General features: G+C 32.5%; 3 protein-coding genes across 6 annotated transcripts; 2 read left to right on the forward strand and 1 right to left on the reverse strand.

Moving 5' to 3' along the window:
- Positions 1 to 2,563: 2,563 nt before the first annotated feature.
- Positions 2,564 to 5,075, reverse strand: LOC123216960. Its single transcript, XM_044637665.1, has 2 exons — positions 3,802 to 5,075; positions 2,564 to 3,722 (listed from the first exon to the last, which is right to left on the reverse strand). Exons 1-2 carry the CDS (start codon positions 4,968 to 4,970, stop codon positions 2,852 to 2,854), a joined length of 2,040 nt encoding a protein of 679 aa, XP_044493600.1. The 5' UTR covers positions 4,971 to 5,075; the 3' UTR covers positions 2,564 to 2,851.
- A 3,240-nt stretch (positions 5,076 to 8,315) lies between these two features.
- LOC123217459 (lipid phosphate phosphatase 2-like) lies at positions 8,316 to 11,403 on the forward strand. Its single transcript, XM_044638494.1, has 7 exons — positions 8,316 to 8,495; positions 8,591 to 8,818; positions 8,966 to 9,053; positions 9,143 to 9,252; positions 10,054 to 10,147; positions 10,470 to 10,718; positions 11,085 to 11,403. The coding sequence occupies exons 1-7, from the start codon at positions 8,460 to 8,462 to the stop codon at positions 11,264 to 11,266; spliced, it is 987 nt and encodes a 328-aa protein (XP_044494429.1). The 5' UTR covers positions 8,316 to 8,459; the 3' UTR covers positions 11,267 to 11,403.
- A 3,557-nt stretch (positions 11,404 to 14,960) lies between these two features.
- LOC123217517 (lipid phosphate phosphatase 2-like) lies at positions 14,961 to 20,672 on the forward strand. 4 transcript variants are annotated; one of them, XM_044638586.1, is made up of 9 exons: positions 14,961 to 15,113; positions 16,257 to 16,339; positions 17,890 to 18,116; positions 18,234 to 18,321; positions 18,417 to 18,526; positions 18,656 to 18,749; positions 19,281 to 19,469; positions 19,590 to 19,649; positions 20,331 to 20,672. In XM_044638586.1, exons 3-9 carry the CDS (start codon positions 17,901 to 17,903, stop codon positions 20,519 to 20,521), a joined length of 948 nt encoding a protein of 315 aa, XP_044494521.1. In that variant the 5' UTR covers positions 14,961 to 15,113; positions 16,257 to 16,339; positions 17,890 to 17,900; the 3' UTR covers positions 20,522 to 20,672. The 4 variants fall into 4 exon arrangements, with proteins under 4 accessions (XP_044494521.1, XP_044494519.1, XP_044494522.1 ...); XM_044638587.1 differs by lacking the exon at positions 14,961 to 15,113 and adding an exon at positions 15,190 to 16,126; XM_044638584.1 differs by lacking the exon at positions 16,257 to 16,339.
- Positions 20,673 to 21,378: the final 706 nt, after the last annotated feature.

Genomic DNA, 21,378 nt, shown 5'->3' on the forward strand with positions numbered 1-21,378 from the left:
CGGGCGTCGGCATGATCCAGACCTGCTTCATTCAACTCAGAACTATTAGATAAAAATCATTTTCATGGACCCCATAAGGGATGGCTATGCTCTTGACTTTTCATGAGCTGCAATTTCAGACTTGAATGGTATAATTTTGTTCAAGGATTGAAGCAGGCTGATGAAGACAGCACTATGCTGATGAAGACAAGCAGTCCAGTGATTTTATTCTATTCTATTGCGTGAATTGTGAAACTTTCTCTGATTCCAACCAATATTAAATGTCATCAGACAGTCAAAGCACACAAGCTGAAGCATGCATGAGTTGAGAATTGTCATTTGTTGGCGCATGTCTCACATTATTTTGTGCTTTCTAATGGTGGCCGAGGGGCCTGCATGAGTTCTGTGCATGATTTAGTCTTAGAGTTGAGAATATTAAATGCACACAACCAATTCCAATTCTTGGTTACTTTCCTTGGAATATCTTTGGTACTGGTGGAGTAATGTTACCTCACATTTTTACCATTGAACTGCTCTCGGGAAGTGATAAAACCTAAATGGAGTTGATGTGGGACAAAACAAGGTCATAATCATACCCTTAATACTTATGGTTTTAAAAATCAGATTGAACCAATCAATTTGACTAATTAAATAGGCTTCTATCACTCAAAATAGTTCTAGTTTGATTGAAAATCATTTTTTGAATTAGATCGATTTAAACTAGATTAAACTGTTTAAATTATTTAATTGGATCAGATGAAAATTATGTTTGATTCAATTAGCATGATTTATTTTAATGTTAAAATAATTTAGATTATAAATTTAACAATTAAATTATATAAAAAAATTTAAATATTATTTTAAACAGTAATCGATTAGATTGTATCACTCCTTCCATCATATTAATATCCTGTTTGGTTTTGAAAATATTATTAATACTATCGATAAAATTTTAAATAAAAGTGTAAACAAAAGTGAAAGTGAAGACTTAAATTTAATTTAAGAAATTATAGTTAATTTCCGTAATTTATATATTTAATTATTTATCAATTATCTCTCTTAAGCAAGATTTTAAACTTTTTTTAATATTTTATGAGTTTATTATATTCTACTTAAGCCAAGCTACAGTCAAACAACAGTAAACTCAAATTCTATAAAGTATTATTCTTGAGTCAAGCACAAATAAGCCAACAATTTCACTTGTTTGCAGCTCTAACCGACCCTACTTTGGGGTAATATTAGCTCCTTCACCTGAACTGTTAAGTGCATGGTAGCACTGCTTTTTCCAGATGTTGTTCTACGCTATAAAGACCTGCGACATTCATATAACGCCGTGACCGTCGTGTCATTTGAAAGGTCGGTCTCATCTTTGAAATGATTTTGGGAAATTGGAAACTCCTGAAAAGGCTTCTAAATTTTAAGAATGGAAAAAATCTTCTAAGTAGGATGATTCAAGTCAATTTAAGTTTAATTAGAATTTATAATAATTAATTTAAAAATTAGTAAAAAAAAATCTTTGAAAAAAATAAAAGAAAAATTATTTGAATAAAAAAAAATGGATACATGTTCAACCATCAAACCACAATCATATTTGGTTATATCATTCTAATGTTAAAAGGAAAACATTTGATGTCCGGGTCTGACCTCGACTGGATCGAAGCCCCGTCCAAATATGAAATCATGTATCAACTTCAATAGTGATGGAAACAATGGATGTAATCAGTTGAAAGAGAAACATTACCATTGAAGAGCTCTAATAGTATCCTTGCCCTTCAGTGCAGTACTCTAGATAATGATATTAAAATTTATTTATCTATGAGGATTAATACTGGAGTGTTATATTATCACTTCATCTTTAATTCGAGACATAATAGAATTTTATAAGAAAGATTATCCCAACCAACAATATACTAACTAAAAATGAGAAAATATACCCAACTTCCAAATGAACTATTTTTTAAATACAAGAAGATCTAGTCAGAGTTTCAGATAAAATAATATTTATTCGACATATAAATTTACTTGTAAAATAGGTTTTATGAAAGGTTCCAAAGATGGGACCATAAGAAGCTTTCTTAACATGTAGTGTCCTAAGAATGGTGCTTGGACACATGGCAACCAAATACATAAAAATTGGTGGCTATGGTAACAGTCTAACACATACACTCCTGTTATCTCTCTTGGTCCAGTTCATTCAACCACTCCTTCATGAGTTTCAACAAAAACAAGCTTCTGTGACATTCTAAATCAACAAAAATTAGTAAAAAAAAATATAATGGGTTGTATTTTCAAGCCCCTTTATTGAAGGTCTCCGAATCCACGTGAATTTCTTGTTACAATGTTTCTTACCTCTTTCATTTACCTGTTTCATTGACACCAATGAGCACAAAATCTTGCAACATCTCATCCAAGAAATCAATATCAGTGGTTGAACCGGAAATGCTGGTTTCTGAGGATCTTAATCTGGGCAAATTCAAATGTTAGCATCAACTTAACCTCACATAGCAGCCTAAGAATATATATTTATTGCAAAGAAATGTTTTCTATACAATCAAATGCAATGTAGAAAAATTAACTCAAAATCTCCTAGCAACTTCAAAAATTATTATTCAGTAAATGATATACGGACTGCACAAAGCAACAGGATATTTAAGTTTTGAAGTTTTACAAAGTATAATCTCAGACCACTATCATTTCCTATGAGACACGAAAATACAAGAAAGAGTAAACAAATCCACAGTTCCTTATTGTCTAATCACAAACACATTCTACAAACCAATACCAGCAATAATAAGAACACTAAACAAGAAAACTTCAAAAGTATATAAACTGAACCCTTCCTTCAAAATTGTTTCTTCTTTCTTGAATGAATTTATAGAGGCTGTGAAGTTCTGATCTGGTGTTGCTTGATATTCTCAGCCGAAAGCTGCGCAGAAGCATTGGGCAACACTACAACAGCAGTTCCTGCCATAGTTTGGTACTGAGAAGTCATTGTGGGAGCCATAGGCTGAGTGTAGTACATCTGTGCATGAGAAGGATCAGCAAATTCATAACCATAATTAGCAGTTGCCACTGCAGAAGTGGGTGCAGTAACAGACTGCGACGGATGATGAATCTGTGCATAACCGACATAAGGCTGTTGCTGCTGAATAGCAGGCACTTGGACCAACTGAGGAGTGCCTGTTGTTGCTGTTCTGTACACACCCGCAGCAACCATTTCAGGTTTACCCATATGTGCATTTATCATTGGGTTATAAGCTGAGGGAGGAGGTCGGCTAGAGGGAACACTTGTGGGCGCCTCACTGATAGCATTAGGTTGTTGAACAGACATATTATAAGCAGCCTGCGGCTGTTTAGCAGGAACATAGTACACAGGATACTGCTGATGTTGTTGTTGCTGTTGTGATGGATACACAGTATAATAATGTGAAATGGGCACAGCTCCAACCTGATGTTGCTGAATATAGTGTGCACCAGGCTGAATAAATTGTTGCTGCTGTTGTTGTAGGTGGTGCAGCAGTTGCTGATGTTGTTCAAGTTGAGCTTGTTGCAATACATACCCAGATGCGGAATCCTGAACTTGCTGTACATTGACTAGTTTACTGGCATTCGGATCAGAGAGATTGATCTTTGCATCAACAGGAATAACAGGAACCCCAGTAGCGCCAGATTGCATTTGCATGACAGGGTCTTGATAAATTCCAGGCTTTTGACGAGATACAGCATTTGTAAGACTACTATCACTGAAACATTTTAACAAACACAACTAATCTAATTATAATTCCATTCATTTCTCCAATAAAATATAAAGTGTAATCTAACCTTGAAACTGAATCTGGGGAGGGCAAATCGAAACCAGCACCGCCGCTGCCGCCGCTTGTCTTCTGTGGCTGTGACTGTGGCTGAGCTGGCGCTTTTCTATACACAACAGGCACACCATGATCCGATCTCTCATCATCAGAAATGACCCTATTAATATAATCGCCGGAAACCACCACCCCACTTATTCCAACGGTGGTCTGAGGCGGAGGTGGCGGCGGAGACGACAACACAACAAACCCTTCTTCCACCAGCTTTGAAACACCACCACCAACAACATTCAACTGCCCAAATTGCTCTTCAACCCCCACCATTTGTTTCTGATCTTGAACCGCCTTATCACTATTACCTTTAACACTCTCCTCAACATGAACTCTTATCGGCGGCAAATTGGCCAACGAAGGTGATGAAGAACTAGACCCAAAAGACGACGCCGTTTCCATCATCGGGGAATCCGGCACCGACTGCACATCTTGGGGTTTCTTCACCACTCCAGCGCCACCACCGCCAGCGGCCGCTGTGACAATCTCATCATCAAGGCCTAACAAACAATTCACTGAAGCTGAGTCCGAAAACCCCCGATTCAAATCCCCACACGCGCCATTCAGCGCGTTCAAAAACCACTCATCGGACTTGGTAGAACCGTCGAGAATCGATTGCGATTCAGAGGACTCGAGCTTGTAATTTTGAAACAAAAACAAACGCAACCTACAAGGCTTCTGATAATTCGACGTCGTACGCTCATACTCCTCGATCATATTCTCAAGGTCTTCATCCGTCGTAACAGAGATCAACGAATCCAAATCCTCAGACGGGAGCTGATACTTCAAAATAAACGGCTGGCCGTTAAGTAACGACTGTGACAGATGTGACGTTAAAGACATGAGCGTGACGTTACGATCGACAACAATGATCCGCGTTTCACCACCAACATAACAGAGCGTCTTATCATGAGGACGGGGGACGATGTGGCCGCCGTAGCTACACATGAGGCGGAGTTTCGCGGCGGTGTTGGCGGCAGTTTTTGAGTTGTTAAGAGGGGGATCATCCCAGGAGTCGGTGTGGCGAGAGCGAGGGGAGGAATCGACGGAGTCAGGGTATGGTTGTGAGGTGGCGTTGACAGTGGGGGTGGTGGCAGCTCCCGTCGTGGAGGAGGGAGGCGGTGGGTCCATGGGGTTTCCGGTGAGAAAAAGGAAGCAAGGGGAGGAAATGGGATTTTACAAGACTAGACCTGGTAGTCCAGTCTGGTCTGGTGCGGTTGTCCATTTATTATTATTATTTTATTTATTTATATCAATTTATGAATAAAAATAAACATTTGTTGGAATTTGAAAATTGAACAATGGTTGGGATTGGGAGATGAGAAATCTGAATTTTGAAATTTATTAGGAATTTTAGGTTGTCAATTACCAAATAAATTTGTTTATATTTATAAATCTTTCCAAAGGAGAAAGGATTTTGGATTCGTTTGATTTAGGTAATGTTTTATTATTAAAATTAAAATATTATTTTTAAGTTAGGTTAGTTAAAAGTTATTGGGTATAAATGAGTAGTATATTGATAAAAAAAATATTAAAATATAATATTATTTAAATATTTTTAAATATAATTATTTTAAAATATATTTTATATTATTTGTTATATCGATAAAAGTAAGGATATTTTAGTCTAAAAAAATTAATAAATTATAATAAAATTAAGATTACAACTTCATTACATGTTACATCATCATTAGTAATAGTCATTAGTAATAGAAGATTACAGTAAACTTTTATTATTGACAAATTAAACAAGATACAATTTTACGGGTTGTTTGGTTTTGGCCAAGAAAGATTTTCTTAGTTTTTTATCTTTTATTATTTACATTATCCTATTTGGTTTATCAATAATAAAATATTACTGTTACCAATGGTGATACGAAGGTAATGTAAATAGTAATCTGATTTCTATTTTCATCTTAGGTATTAAAATATTACTTAGGTAATCTTAATTTTATTATAATTATATTCTTATTTATTAATTTTTTTGGACAAAAATAATCTCATTTTCAATTAATATAACAAGTAATAAAAAATATTTTAGAATAATTATAACCAATGATATTTAAATAAATTAATTTACTAGTATTTTTTATTATTTTTAACTAAATACAATAATTTTGTATACCTATTTATTTTTGTTAAATTTTATCAAATATAGTAATCATTTATATTTAGTAATCTTCTAAATAATTTACCTTCAAAGTAATTTTTCAATTTTAGTAATAAAATATTATCTAAACCAAACATCCCTTCAAGGTAAATCCTTTTTCACTGCAAACCAAACTACCCATTTAAGTTACAATTTCAAAAATATTAATAACAATAAAATTTTATGAATAACTAGTATATACAAATTTGTGTACAATAATAATATATCACAATGTGAGTGAATGATTTTAAATTAAAAATAAAATAAAATTCAATCATATGGTGATATATCATTATTTGTACGTAAATTCATATATATTGTTTATATACATAATACTACTCTATTAATAATATAGCTAATCAATTCATAATTTATAAATACTACTTTCATAAGGATGGTTATTGAATCTTCAAATATTTATTGACTCGTTATGATAAGAATCATGGTTAATCTTGTATGATATGATCATGTTGAGAAAAATATACGAGATTAGGTAGTTACATATAACATTTTTCGTTATGATAAAAGTTTATGGGTCACATATTAAAGGAGTTGATTAAACTTTAAAAGTGTAGGGTTATCTAAACTAAATTTGATTCAAAATTTAGATTGAGGATTTTGAGACTTGAAAACGTCTTTAGACTTGAAGTGTAATTGATTAGACCTAAAGACTAAAGTGTAATAATCCTGATGTGATTTTACATAAGTAAAATTGGGGGGAGTTTATACAATTGGATAAAAATAAAACTATCTTGGAATAATTTGGAAGTGATGTATGAGTGTACTTGATAAAGTCACTCCTATACATTGTCTGTATATGGCTTGTACTTATGCAAGTCACACCTATATATGGAAAACTCACACCCGTACATGACTTGTATATGGTAAAATCATGTCTATATATGAATTATGTATGGGTACATGGTTCTTGGATAAAGATTATCCTTTTTTCTTATCCATCTCAAAAATTTGAAAGAATCATGGATTGCAAGGGAACGGATTTGAGTAATCTACGAATGTTCATCATGGATGTATGATTATACATGGTATTTATATAAAGAGATGAAATTTTCAAAATTTCTTTTTTACTATTCATATACATAACCAAGCTTGTGCGTCCCAACACCTAGTCATGCATCATACTCTAGTAGGCATTGTGCATTGGTTGAAGCCTCTTAAAATTCATGTTTTGTGTGGATACCAAGGTGTGTCCCAATTATTGGGTTCTAGGGTGATTTCAACCAACCTTGAAGGTTGTTGAAGTGAGAAATCATTAAATGCACGTAGGAGTTTTTAAAACACCTTATGCTTATCTGTCATGTTTGAGATTTAATATTCTTATGAGAGTGATCTTAGTGAGGGTTATGCGGTGTTTGTATATTTTATTTAAAAATTTTAAACGTCAATTCATCTACCAATGAAGACCGATAACCTTACATTATAATAGAACCAAACTAGAATTCTCTAATGCTCGACTCCATAATAATATTAATAAACTCTAAATAGTTTAACTTTTATATCTGCAATCCTAAAGTTTACTCTATCTCTGAAAATAGAAATAATTGATAAATTCATACATTATAAAGTTTGATTGTCAATAGTTGATACCTCGAGCTCAAATCGAGAACTTCTAATCTTGTCAAGCTTTAGTTTGAACTTTGCATAAATTTAATCGAGTCAAACTCGGATTCAAGCTAAGTAATTCTAAACTCAATAACAAACATAGTCCAATGATACATTATCGTGTGTGTCTAGTACATGCATCAAAATTGAAGAGATAATCAACTTTTCAATTTTAAATTTGAACTTGACTATTTAAATTCGAATTAAGTTCGAATAAACTCCTATTCTATCTCGGCTAGTCTTAGAATCCATCCAAAGTCAGAGATAAACGTGAAACAAGTTTTACTTGCATTCAGTTTCAAGAGAAGTGGAAGTTTCAAATTGGAATATCCGAAGGGTGGTTTTAAATCATCAAATTTCGCATGAAAAAGTTAAACAAAATTGACGGCTAAGATTAACCGCCAATCCAACTCCCACATCAACTGCCAAATCAGAAGACCCGGAACCTGACTCCCGGGCGCCATTTCTCCCAGTTTCAAACAAAAACAAATAATATTTCATGAATGCAAGTATCCCCGAGTCACTGAGTCAGAACCAAGGTTCTTTTTGGTTCTTTCCTTCATTCATCTCCACTGCTCCTCTTTTGGGTTTCAAACCAAAACACTGTTGTTTTTTCTTTTTAAATTATTCTATTTTTAACAATATAAAATACTATTTTCATTGCTTGCAGTCTCTGTGTTCTGGCTTCTCGAAAACTATTTTTATCATTTAATTTTAAATTATCATTTTCTGTTTCTTGTTTCATCGTTACATCCTATTTATCCCCTTTTTTTAATTTTTGGGTTTTTGTTTTTTTAGAAAATTTTGGACGGTGATTGCTGTGAACGGCTAAACTTCTATTCATATTCATGGCCTGGTTACAAAATTTTCGAAGTTTATTTCAGGTTAGTTTTGAAATTCTGATGTTAATTATGGTCACTATTTAGTGATAATTTTTTTCTTTTTTCTTATATTTTAACTTTAATGTGTTGCAATGCAGAGAGGAGGAGGAATGACAGAGATCAATCTCGGTTCACATACAATAAGAAGTCATGGGTCCAAATTGGCGAAAACCCATATGCACGATTGGATTATTTTGGTTCTTCTTGGCGTTCTCGACGTCATTCTGAATCTTATTCATCCGTTTTACCGGTTTGTGGGGAAGGAGATGATGGCGGATTTCAAATACCCGATGAAAGAAAACACAGTGCCCATCTTGGCTGTTCCTGTAAGTTGAATTTTCTTCTGCATTTCCCAGAAAATTTCATGAACAATATTGAGGAATTATTACTTACCAAAAAATATTAAGGAATATCAATGATGAAATCCCTTTTGTTTTGTTTTTTGTTCCTTTTTGGGGGATTTTGATGGGCAGATTTATGCAGTTTTGCTGCCAATTCTTGTTTTCCTGATATTTTATTCTCGTAGGAGATGTGTTTATGATCTTCATCACGCCATTTTAGGTGATTTTCAAGCAAAATTTGCTGTCATTTTGTTCGTTACAATGCTTCAATGGCTTTTGACTCGTATGTTTTTTTTTTTTAAATAATAGGCATTTGTTATGCTATGCTGATTACTGGCGTCATTACTGACGCTATCAAAGTTGCAACCGGCCGCCCTCGTCCCAATTTCTTTTGGCGCTGCTTTCCTGATGGAATTGAGGTAACAAAAAAAAGGCAATGGTTCTGCCCTAATTATTGTTAGAAGATGATTTTGAATTAAAGAATTTGCCATTTAATTATATATATTTAACAGGTAAATTAATATTTATTGATATGTTAAAACACAATGTATTTGCCCGTATTGCTACTATTCAGACATCATGTTTCTATGGTCAGCAGGGCAAGGTTTCATATAATTATTAAATATAAAAGTCCAATTATAATTAATAAAATATGAATTTAGTCTATTGGTCAAATATGACACTCTTCATTTCCAAGCTGTCATGTTTGATTCATTTTAATTATAAATGTTAATGTTTGCGCCAACATAAATAGTTTGACCCGGTTTGATAATATGGTTGAACTATTAACCGGCAAGATTTATATTGTTCAACCATTTGATAATCAAATTTGCAAGGACTCGGGTTGGATGATGTCAGGGTAACAGTTTAAATTAGATTGACTATATAGTTGAATTAGGGTACCAAATTATGGTTCAAACTAGTTCAATTTTGGAAACCAAATTTGCAAGATTGGATTGGATGACATCAGTGTAATGGTTTGAATAAGGTTTTTCATGTGATTGAATTGTAAATTGATAAGATTCAATCAATTCAATCGCGATTCATCCTAGTTTAACTGTAGGAACCAAAATTGCAAGGTCCAAACCAAATTAGCCATTGTGTCAATCAATCTGGTTCGGGTTTCAAAACCATGTTTTTGCAATTTTCAATACTAAATTTTCAGTTTTTCTAATGTAATTTTGAGTTATTCCTAAGTTATTTACTCTTTTTTTCCCCAGAATTTTGATGGGCCGTTTGGAGATGTGATATGTCATGGCAAAGAGAGTGAAATAAAAGAGGGACACAAAAGTTTTCCAAGTGGTCATACTTCATGTAAGCAAACTTTGGCCCTAGTTGAAAACTGGGGTAGAACCAATCCAAGTTACCCTGAATCTGATTTTCGATTAAGTTTAAATAAGTGTGCTTTAAGTTAGAGTTCTAAATCAAAAACTTAGTTTAAGATCGATTTGTTTATTTATTTGATAATATTATTTATTTTGTTTATAATTTTTTAATGATATTAAATTAATTTTAATGAACTTAAGCTCAAAGCGGTTCAGATTGTTTCCATCCTTTGATTAAAAAGCATCATCTTGCTTTTAAAATGCCGGGAATTTCATAGTTGAAACAAATCTGGATTTTTTTTTCTATACAGGGTCATTTGCAGGCTTAGGTTTCCTCTCACTGTACTTATCAGGAAAAATCAAGGCATTCGATCAAAGAGGGCATGTGGCAAAGCTTTGCATTGTTCTTCTTCCTCTCCTCCTTGCAGCCCTCGTTGGTGTTTCTCGAGTTAGTGACTATTGGCACCACTGGCAAGATGTGTTTGCAGGTGGCTTTATAGGTCTGCTTGTGGCCACTATTTGCTATCTGCAGTTCTTCCCACCGCCGTATTATGACGAAGGTAAGATTATTTGCTGTATTAATCCATACATGAATAAAATAAAAATTCGATCTGACAAACAAGATCATTGTGTAAATTATAAAATACTGAAACGAAATATGATTTATAAGAATATGTGATTAAGTTATATTCCTTGAATTTGTCACACTACTAAAATTTGTTAAAACTAGTTAATATATAGAAGTAAGGGTTTAATAGAGTTGGATCAAGTTTTGAACTTGTGCTCGACTCAATACCATAAATAGGGCTTCACTTCGATATGCTAAGTTGTTAGCTTAAGCAGTGCTTGAGATATAGTTGGTTAACTCAAGCTCAGCTAAAAAATTATATCTAAACTATATCTTATATATATTCAAATCTTCTCAGGATGGGGACCGTATGAATATTTCCGAGCATGCAAGGAGTCAAATAGTGAACCTAATAGGCTCATTATGCAGCCGATGGAGAGTCATGATGTGAGTAACAATGGTAATTCATTTATCCCATTACATATTGAAAGCTCTTCAAGATCATCAATGGATGATGCAATGGAGGCGGGAAGAAGGTGATAGATAGATACTATCTCCTAAAAAGCTCTCTAGTAGTATCTTATACTTATATTTGAGTAATGCTTTTTATCTTTTACGAATTTACGTTATAATAATCTTTCTCTATTTGATATAGAATATTTTTTTGTTCATTCCAACAATGGCTTTTGGAATCCAGTTTAGACTTATCGGTTCAAACTGTTCTACCAAGGCCCACTAATCCACTCATGTGATTTGATTTAAGATTAGCATTAGACCCTTTTTTATTTATTTATTTATTTTACTTACTTGATAAATACGGAACGGAAAAAACAATATGAGGATAATGACGTGAATGAAAATATATTTATAAAAAAATAATATTATGTATATAATTTTATATATAAATAATGATCATTTATACTTACTATAATAATATATACAATCGATTTTCAGATTATAATATTAATACTTTTAAATACAGTACATAATTAATATTAAATTATAATGGGATATTAAAAAAATACCCTTTTTTGGGCAAGTTTATACATTTTTATCACTCATTTTTTTCATTGAACAATTATACTATTTTGTTAGTTAAATATTAAAATTACCCATATTTTCATCTTTATAAACACAAACAATAGATGATCTTTTCAACATTGAAACAGTAAAATATATTTTCAGAGATTTTATAGATAATTCTTTTTAATCAAGGTTAGTATTGATCTATACTCCTTTCTTTTCTATTTGTTAGTGTAATAGTTGCAAACCAAAGATTATGTACTAAAGTGGTTTATTTATCATAAAATTTAGTAAGTAACGTAGTTAGAAAATTTGTGAAAACGATAACATTTATTTCATATTTTGTTTGTTAAATGTTGTTATATATGTATATTAAAGGAGTTAGGTTACTAATTAGTATGTCAAATGGAACATAGATGTTTATTGAAAACAGTGTTTGTTGTTTGTTTTTCTAAATACTAGAAAGAACATAAATAATGATGGGATCCAGACTATAAGCAAGATCCTGTCATTATTTTGAGATTGCCTTGGTGAGATCACCTGCAGCTCGCTTGCTCCTTTTTCAACAAAAACTTTGAATATTTGCTTAATAATGAAAGTAGATAAAAAGGGAAAAGGTCGGATTTATTGTTCGTTTCGAAGGGAGTTGGTTTACAAATGATGATAATATAATAAAATATATCGGTGAAAAGGAGAGACAGATCTGTATTGACACAAATATCGATTTTGAAGGATTTATGGGTAAAAATGCAATTGTCTGAGATTTGATCAAAGTCAAGCAAATGTCCAATTGAGATCGAAGATGATGATGATCTTAAGTATGTGGTTATGGAAACAAGAAGTTTATGAGGATCCATAAAACTTTATATTACCTAGACTCCTATTGAAGGAAGAGACAATCAACTAGATAAAGAGGTCCATATGACAGAAAGAGAGAATTATCGCTCATATGATTTGGTAAAGCCATAAATTTTTTAAGAGTATGGTGTAAATCACAGTGATGGAGATAATGATAACAATATGGATAAAGACTACAATCCTGAGGATAATGACGATGATCATGACAAATTTCCAGGATTATATGATGATGACGACACGGATTGTGAACCAAACGAAAACGTTGTGAGAAGTCAAATAAATCAAAAGGCTCAGTCTAGTGTCGGCTACCATGGCTTCATAAATATGAGAGCATATACAAGTCATATTTATAATCCTAATCCGTTTCAGTAGGTTTCTGAGCTAATAGTCGATGTTAAGAACATTGACATTAATAATCAGGAAACACAAACAAACAATAATTTAAGAGTAATGGGTTTTTATGAGTCGAAAACTAAATTAATAGCTTTATTTGAAAGATACACTTTAGAGACAGTCTTTCAATAGAAAGTTGTTTACTTTAATACGAAACGTTATCAAATTAGGTGTCTAGATCGTCAATGCAATGGGAGGCTCTACTGGGTGTTACGTCGCATGGATAATGCACATAGTTGTTCAAGGGATAAAATATTGTCGCATCATAGACAGAAATGTGCTAGATCATTGGGAATTATCCTTAAATCAATATTTGTGGTTGATCATTTCTACCGACCAAACAAAATTATCTTCGACATGACATATAGGTAAAAGATCGATATTTCATACACCCAAGGGTGGCATACGAGGATATACGTTATAAATATATTACCAGGATCTCTTGAAGAGTCTTTTATGCTCTTAATTGAGTATTTTCATAATTTGAAGCTAAAGAACCTAAAAATTTCTACACATATTGATGTTGATATGGAGAATAAGTTCAAATTTTTCTTCATGTGTTTAGGTTGTTCGATGAGGAGATTTCAACAATATTGTTGTCATGTTATTTATATTAACGCTTCATATTTGAAGGGAAAGTACCTTGAGTCTTTTTCATTATTATTGTAAAAGATGATAATAACCAAATTTATTTACTTGCATTCAATATTGGTCACAAAGAGGGAATGGATATATGGATCTTGTTTTTAAGGTACGTACAAATGTGCATTGGAGATACTTCAGACTTGGTTGTCATTTCAGATAGACATCAAATAATTACGTTAATGACAACTGTATTTTTACATGTCCGTCATGACTTTTGTAACTATAAAAGGCAACATGCATGCACAGTTCAAAAACACCGAACATATTAAAAGATTATTTTAAAGAGCTACAAAGGCGTATTGCCTGAGGGACTTCACATCTATCATGACTAAGATAAACCAGGTGAATCCTACAACAACTTTGTATTTGAGCAATATCGATTATGGAAAATAGGCACGTGCCTACTTTGAAAGATGACTATATAACATCATGACAATCAATATTGTTGGGTTCTTCAATGTTTTGACAAAAATTGTGCAATCTTTGTCTATCGCCATTTTGGTCGAGTTTATTAAGAACACAATGTAATATTAGTTTTATAATCAACAAAATTTAGTAGGTATAAGAACAAAATTTTGTTGAATTTTATTTAACCATTATTACATTAGGTTTATTTTTTATTTTTAATTAGGTGATTGATCTCACCCATCGACATCGTGGATGGAGGATAAGATTATTAGATATATGCGTAAATCTACAAAATATGGTAGTCAAACCGATGAACGTCTATAGGTACGAAGTTCATGATGCACGATAGCATAAGTTCCTAGTTAATATTCTTTACCGGGCATACAACTGTGAGACTTTGAATTTTTTAAATCTCACAATTGTGATTTTAAAAACACAACTAAACTTAGGTGGAAAATGGTCCTTTGGCCCTTTAGGAATTATGGTCACTTGTGAAAGTAAAACATTTGACTTACTTGAATCCTGCATAATTGTGTCTATTTTATTTGTTTGTAATTTAAATAGAGTATTTACTAAAAGTTTTGATATTACAACTTAAATTTTGATTATGCATCCAGAATATCCATAAAAAAATACTAAAATTATAATTAATATAATTATATTTTTAAAAATATATTATTGATGATTATTATATTAAATTTGTATATACATATTTTATATTTTTTATATAAATTTTAAAATTTTTTATAATAATTTTTTATTCACCCGTAATATTATATTTACATAATTTTTATACTATTTATTTTAATTTTCGCACTTACTAAATAGGCTTATTTTATATACCTATGCATATAAAACCATTGGACTAACACAATATACAAATTATTACATTGAAAGCGCCGTTCCAGTTGTCTCCCTAGAATATTATTACACAACACGCGCTTTTCTTTTTCGCTCGCTGTATAAACACCTCATCGTCTTTTTCTCAAAAAGACAAAAACTCGTTACGCAATTTTCAAAACTCATCCAAAGAAAATCTCTGAGCTGCTTCACTTTACAGGTCACTCTACATTCTGAACTGAATCCTCTAATACTTCTTTATTTCAATTTTTTTTTAATCTGTTTTCGTTTTGATCTCTCCAGTTTCAAGCTTGTTACGGCTACGGATTTTAGCTTTTTTTTTTTCGATATTTTTGTTTGATTTTTGTAGATAATTTGTTTGATTGCTAAGAGAGTGGAGGAAAATTAAGAGAAGAAAGGAAAACAAAATGTGTTGTTTTCAGCTGTTTTGTTTTGGAAAGGAAAAAAGAAATAGTAACGAAAACAGTTGATTGATTTGTGAATTTTAATCTGTTTATGGCTGCTTGTTTACTGAGGAAATTGAGGAAAATGAAAAGAACGAAAGTTAATTCTAAGGTTTTAGATTTGTATTATAAAGTGTGGAGCTCAGTTTTCTTTTTTATTTTCGCTTCTGTTTCTGACGTTTTAGCTTCCGATACGGAGTTTATTGGCTAAATTTGCTCGAAGAATCCCAAACTTTTTGGTCTCTGTACTTTTGAGTATAACATTTTTGTTTGTGATTTATGAATTGGTAGTCTGGATATCATATAAATGTATTTGTCTTTATGCACATTAATTTTTTATTACGTTCTTAGATGTTGACTTGGTCAAAGTTTAGGTTGTCCGGTAGAATCGGATCTTCTTGTTGCGAACAAGAAGTTTCAAGTACTTGAACTTTTGTTTTCATGCTTGTGTTGATTGTCTTCAAGTGGTTGCCTCCTTGTTTTGATATTTTGTGACGCCAAAAGTTAAAATTGTTCTGTTAGCATGTTGATCATTTGTGTGGGAAAGAGATATTATTGATTAGTGTTGGGATAAGTAGCTGATTCAAGCAGTTTAATTTGCTACAAGGACGAGCAGACATGAAAATGACAGTGGAACTCTAAATTATAAGTATTTTGTTTCACAGATTAATATAGGGCGGAGCTTTGTGATGTAAGCAAAATTTTGGCGAAATGATCCTGTCTATTCATATGAATGCAGTTAAACTTTTGTTCTTTCAAATTCTATAAGGTAGGTTTGGTTGGGTGCAGTAAAAAAAAAAATAGAAAGAAAGAAGAAGATTGTGTGGTATAATGTAGTGGTTTGGTAAAGTTTATGGGTCCCAATGTGAATTATGTTTTTGCTGGATTGGTAATTATAGATATACTTCAGTAACAAAGAACCCCACCCTGTCCCTTTGGGGCGGAACCAATCACACCGAGGTTCAATCTCGGGGTACTGTTGGTAAGTCAAGAGTTTGATCATGAAATGTTGCTAAAGGAAACTTAAACTTATGCTCTTTTATACATGCAGTTTTCTTTTTTACCGCTTAAGCTACCCTTTGGGGGCACTTAAGGATTAAGTTCCTTCTTTTTCATATGTCTTATTTCTGGGTGTTGGGCTATGAGAACAAATTTAGTTGAAATGATGTTGGCAAACCATTGCTACATATTTGTGGAAGCTAAGTTTTCCTTTTCTCAACTTAGATTTGTGGATCATGGTCTTTCTTTCCATTAACATGGTTTGGATTTTGAAAGTTTTGCTCTGAGTAAGTCTCATAAATTTAGTCTATGGTGAGTAGTGAACTTCAGAGATCTAGTGAAAGCTATGGATAGAATATTTATAAGAAATGTTTAGAGTGGATTGCATTTTTTATTGCTTGTATTCCATACTTTATTATGGAATGTTATGGCGTTTTGTTGAGTTCACACCTTGTGTCGCGGGCTTCTACTCATACTATATGTCTTTGGGATTTGGTTTGCATTAGACATATCCAGCTTAACCCAGATATTAGGTCATAGTTTACATTTTCTTTGTTTGTAAGTATTTCCAATGCCTTAGGCTCTTAGGTTTATACAATTCTCAATATCTTAGGGGAAAGAGTGAAAATTTTTTTTCAGAGGTTTCTTGCATTAATTTGATGCACGGTGGTAGAAACACACAACACTTTCCAAACCATACATTGAGGTTACCACCTTTAGATCTGTTATTCAACCTCCTTGGGAATTCTGAAGTCAATGATGCAGCTTTAACAGCTAAGACATCACACAGGCATGGTGCCTATCCCATAATACCTTATCTATTTATTTCTATTCTTCCACAATTCTTCCCTTATTCGGTTAACCTATACCGGTTAACTTGTAATTTAAATAGTTTACTTCTAAGAGAACAAAACAACTAAGTTCCCAATCTCATTGATAATCAGCAATATCCACTTGTAAACGTCCTCAATACCGTATCACATTTCCTTTGATTTGTCTCACGGGGTCTCAGGCTGCATAGAATTGTAGTCACAGTGGAAAGTTTAGACTTAATGAATGCAGCACACTCTGTGTAAGGCATAGCAATATTGTAATACTTCGTTTACATGTATCAGTTAATTTTACTTTGTTCAAGAAAATAATGCATCTCTTAAGTGTTTAGACTGCTATGACCTCAAGAGGTGGATTGAGTGGCTTAACCTTGGAACTCCAAGATTTAAATCCCCTTTGGGCCATCTGCCAGAATCTTGTACTACAAGTTTCTTGATTACCGAAGTTATTTACGTTTTAGTGGTCTGCATTTTCAAATTGATATATACATGGAAGGATTCACATGTTGAAAATTAAAAAATATACACCTAATGAATGTTCTATTAATATAGGATCTCAAACTATATTCTGAAACAGCAATTTAACTATTACTTTTTCCTGTGATATTTATTAGCTTCGAGAAGAACTTTTTTCTTATTAGTGCTTCAAATTTTTGTATAATGCTAATCTGATTAGTCTTTTCTTTTTCTCTGCCCCTCACAGATCAGTGAAAAATGCCTGAGATTGTATTGGGTTCACATACTGTAAGATCCCATGGACGTAAAGTTGCAAGGATACACATGTATGACTGGCTGATTCTTATACTCCTTGGTATAATAGAGATCATTTTAAACATCATAGAACCATTTCACCGCTTTGTTGGACAGGATATGATGACAGATCTGAAATATCCTATGAAAGCAAACACTGTTCCCTTTTGGGCTGTTCCTGTATGTTTTGGCTCTAACATAAAAATTGGATAAATTTTCCTTTATCTGGAAATTTCATAACATTTACTTTTATGACAAGACAAAAGCATCTTAATATTATTTTATTTCCTGTAACAGTTGATTGGAATTTTGCTGCCTTTTATTATCATTTGTGCATACTATTTCTTCAGAAAGGATGTCTATGATCTGCACCATGCCATATTAGGTAGCCTTCTTCTGTTAGTACACTTATTAGTCTTGGGCTCCTCTATATGTTTTGATCTATGTTCATAGACTTAGTGAACCTTGACATGTGCTCAGGCCTTCTGTACTCTGTGCTTGTAACTGGTGTTATAACTGATGCAATTAAAGATGCTGTTGGTCGACCTCGCCCGGACTTCTTTTGGCGCTGTTTCCCAAATGGCACAGGGGTGGGTTTTCCCAATTCTTCCACTTCCCTAGTTTATATTTTAGATTTTTCAATTCAAGTTCAAAAAAGTCTATTCTTTATGTCTATTATTTCTAAGTATTCAATATATGATGGAACATGTCATTACCAGATTTTTGATCATGTCACAAAGAATGTTCTGTGTACTGGAGATAAGACTGTTATTAAGGAAGGACACAAAAGTTTTCCAAGTGGACATACTTCATGTAAGCAGTTCAATTACTTTGTGAGAGGGGTTGTGTTTCTTGTAATGCCCTTTTTTCAGTTTCCACAGCAGTTTACATATTGAAGAATGCAGATTATTAAGATATACTTTGGCCTCTTATGATAAACCATTTATCATTCGTCTTTCATCTCTTTCATGTCTAGTAGTGATAATCTCGTCTATTCAGATTACTTCACCATGTATATCAGATTTATCAATAGTTTTATGCAATATAGAAGTATCCCTGCAAAATTTGTTCAATTTTTTTGGTGCTAGAATAATCAATTTCTAGGTTCATTCATGGATCCTCTTTGTTTTCTAATTCTCATTCACTGAGATTGCTATTAAAAAAAATAAGAAAAAACAAGGTTGTGTACTGAGAGATTTATTTGTTTTTATCCACTTGCATTTGATTTTCGTAGGAAGAACGTGCTTACTTTCATATGGGGTTTGTTTAATTTAAGTTATCAAATTTCAGTTTCTCTTACTACATAAAAAACTGCTGAAGGAATTCTTGACTGTAAATATGCAGGGTCCTTTGCCGGCCTTGGTTTCCTTGCATTGTACTTGTCAGGGAAAATCCAGGTGTTTGATCGTAAAGGACATGTTGCAAAGCTGTGCCTTATTTTCCTACCTTTACTTGTTGCTTCTTTGGTAGCTGTTTCTCGAGTCGATGACTACTGGCATCATTGGCAAGATGTCTTTGGTGGAGCACTTATAGGTCTGCTTATGTACCATTTTCTCTTCTTTTTTCTTCCTCTTTTGACTGTTTTGGAATTCACTAACAAGCTTCTCACTATGAGTTTTTTGCATTTTCTTTTGCTACCTCTCTTTTATGCAGGGATAACAGTCGCCACATTTTGTTACTTGCAGTTCTTTCCACCGCCATATGATGTGGATGGTATGGCTCTCATTTCTTTCAATCTATATTGCATTTTGTTTTATTTGGTCCTTTGGTGGTATGGCTCTCATTTCTCTCCATCTATATTGCATTTTGTTTTATTTGGTCCTTTGAAAATCGGCACTCAATAATAGATAAAATTAGGGGTGTTTAAAATTGGTTAATCAAATTAGTTTGACTCTTTTTTAACCAAATTGGATTTTCAATTTGGAGAAAACTGTGAACCTAAACCAAACCAGTTTTGAATTGAACCAAAAATCATGAATAACCAGACTGAAATTTCCGTTAAGTGCTTTTGAACCAAATTTCTAGAAGGATGATCGTTCCAAACTTGGTAACGACCATTTTGGCTTTAGATTTGACATTTTCTTCAGTTTTTCTTCAATTCATCCAAAATGGTGAACAACCAGTGGAATGGGGTCATTCCTTGTTAAACAAACAGTCTGAGAAATGGAATGGGCGTTCCTGCCTTTAAACTTTGTTTTTTATTTTCAAATCGGGTTGGACTTGGTTACCATGTTGTCAGTCTAGTTATCGGTTTGGATACAGTTTACTAATTTTTTAGAGCACCCCTGAAGAGAACTATGGCCTGATTACTTGAGAAAACAGGCAGTTATGCTTCCAATGCTTCTCCCTCCATGATATAAAGCTATTACATATTCCATTGTATTGGAAATGCAGGTTGGGGGCCTCATGCATATTTCCAGATGTTATCAGAATCTCGAAATGGGGTTCCGACAAACACCACCAGCCGTCTTAATGTACAGGCATCAGAGCTTGAAACTGTGTACATCGATTCTCAACCCTGCAGGGAAATACCTAGATCCACCACTTGGGACACCAGCCCGATGGAAGATGAAAGGAGACGCTGACTCAAGTCCCTCATTGTGCATTACAGAGAAGAAAAAGATATAAATAGCAGTCCATGTTATTTTTTGAGATCTATTTTCTTACTCGTTTTATCCAGTTTATTTGATTGATTTTGCTGGTTTGTTGTGTAGGACTGAAAAAACTTTACCTCCATGGATGCTAATGTACAAATGGTGAACTTTGGCGTTATTATTTAATAGGGTAATATAATTGTTTGTTTGTTTCAAAAAAAAAAGGAGTTTGAATTCAAACCTTTTTTAATAATATATTAAAACCAAAATTTTAATTTATTTGATTTAATAATTATAAAATCATTCATTAAATTCAAAATTTATTTTATTTAATATAATTAATTTAATTTAAAAAATGATGATCTGGCTTGAATGAACTCTTCGTAACTAAAATAAAAAACCAACTTACGCGGTCAATATTCAACCTTCAGCTTTCTTCTTTCTGTCATTAAAAAGTATTTAAAAATTATAACGAACAAAGTATTATAATTTCAAAGAATTAATAATATTTTGGGATATTAAATTTTTAATTTTTTTTTAAACCGTGAATATATACCATTTATCTTAAATTTTAAAAATAATTTATTTTTTCAAAATATTTTTATGAATTTAACTTATGCTGAAAAAAAACCCAAAATGAGAATATCTCTTTTTTTACTAAGTGTTCTAACAATAGAGGGAATACTTGGAACATAAAAAAAAATTTTCAACCGGGAAAATATATGTGATTGAATAATAAAACCTGTGAAAGAAAGCTATTATAAATAATTCAATTTGGATACAAGAAAAAAAGAGATAAAAATTGCCAAATTTTTTTTAGAGTATTCACATTTATTGTAATGATTTTA

Source organism: Mangifera indica, chromosome 5 (assembly GCF_011075055.1).
Source record: "Mangifera indica cultivar Alphonso chromosome 5, CATAS_Mindica_2.1, whole genome shotgun sequence".
Lineage (NCBI taxonomy): Eukaryota > Viridiplantae > Streptophyta > Magnoliopsida > Sapindales > Anacardiaceae > Mangifera > Mangifera indica.

Coding starts and splice junctions, on each gene's coding strand:
- LOC123216960 (XM_044637665.1), bottom strand. CDS start 4,970: ATGGACCCACCGCCTCCCTCCTCCACGACGGGAGCTGCCACCACCCCC. Junction 3,723..3,801: donor TCCCCAGATTCAGTTTCAAG/GTTAGATTACAC, acceptor AAAATGTTTCAG/TGATAGTAGTCTTACAAATG.
- LOC123217459 (XM_044638494.1), top strand. CDS start 8,460: ATGGCCTGGTTACAAAATTTTCGAAGTTTATTTCAG. Junction 9,054..9,142: donor TCTTCATCACGCCATTTTAG/GTGATTTTCAAG, acceptor TTTAAATAATAG/GCATTTGTTATGCTATGCTG. Junction 10,148..10,469: donor TCCAAGTGGTCATACTTCAT/GTAAGCAAACTT, acceptor TTTTCTATACAG/GGTCATTTGCAGGCTTAGGT.
- LOC123217517 (XM_044638586.1), top strand. CDS start 17,901: ATGCCTGAGATTGTATTGGGTTCACATACTGTAAGATCCCATGGACGT. Junction 18,527..18,655: donor GTTTCCCAAATGGCACAGGG/GTGGGTTTTCCC, acceptor TGTCATTACCAG/ATTTTTGATCATGTCACAAA. Junction 19,470..19,589: donor CTTTGGTGGAGCACTTATAG/GTCTGCTTATGT, acceptor TCTTTTATGCAG/GGATAACAGTCGCCACATTT.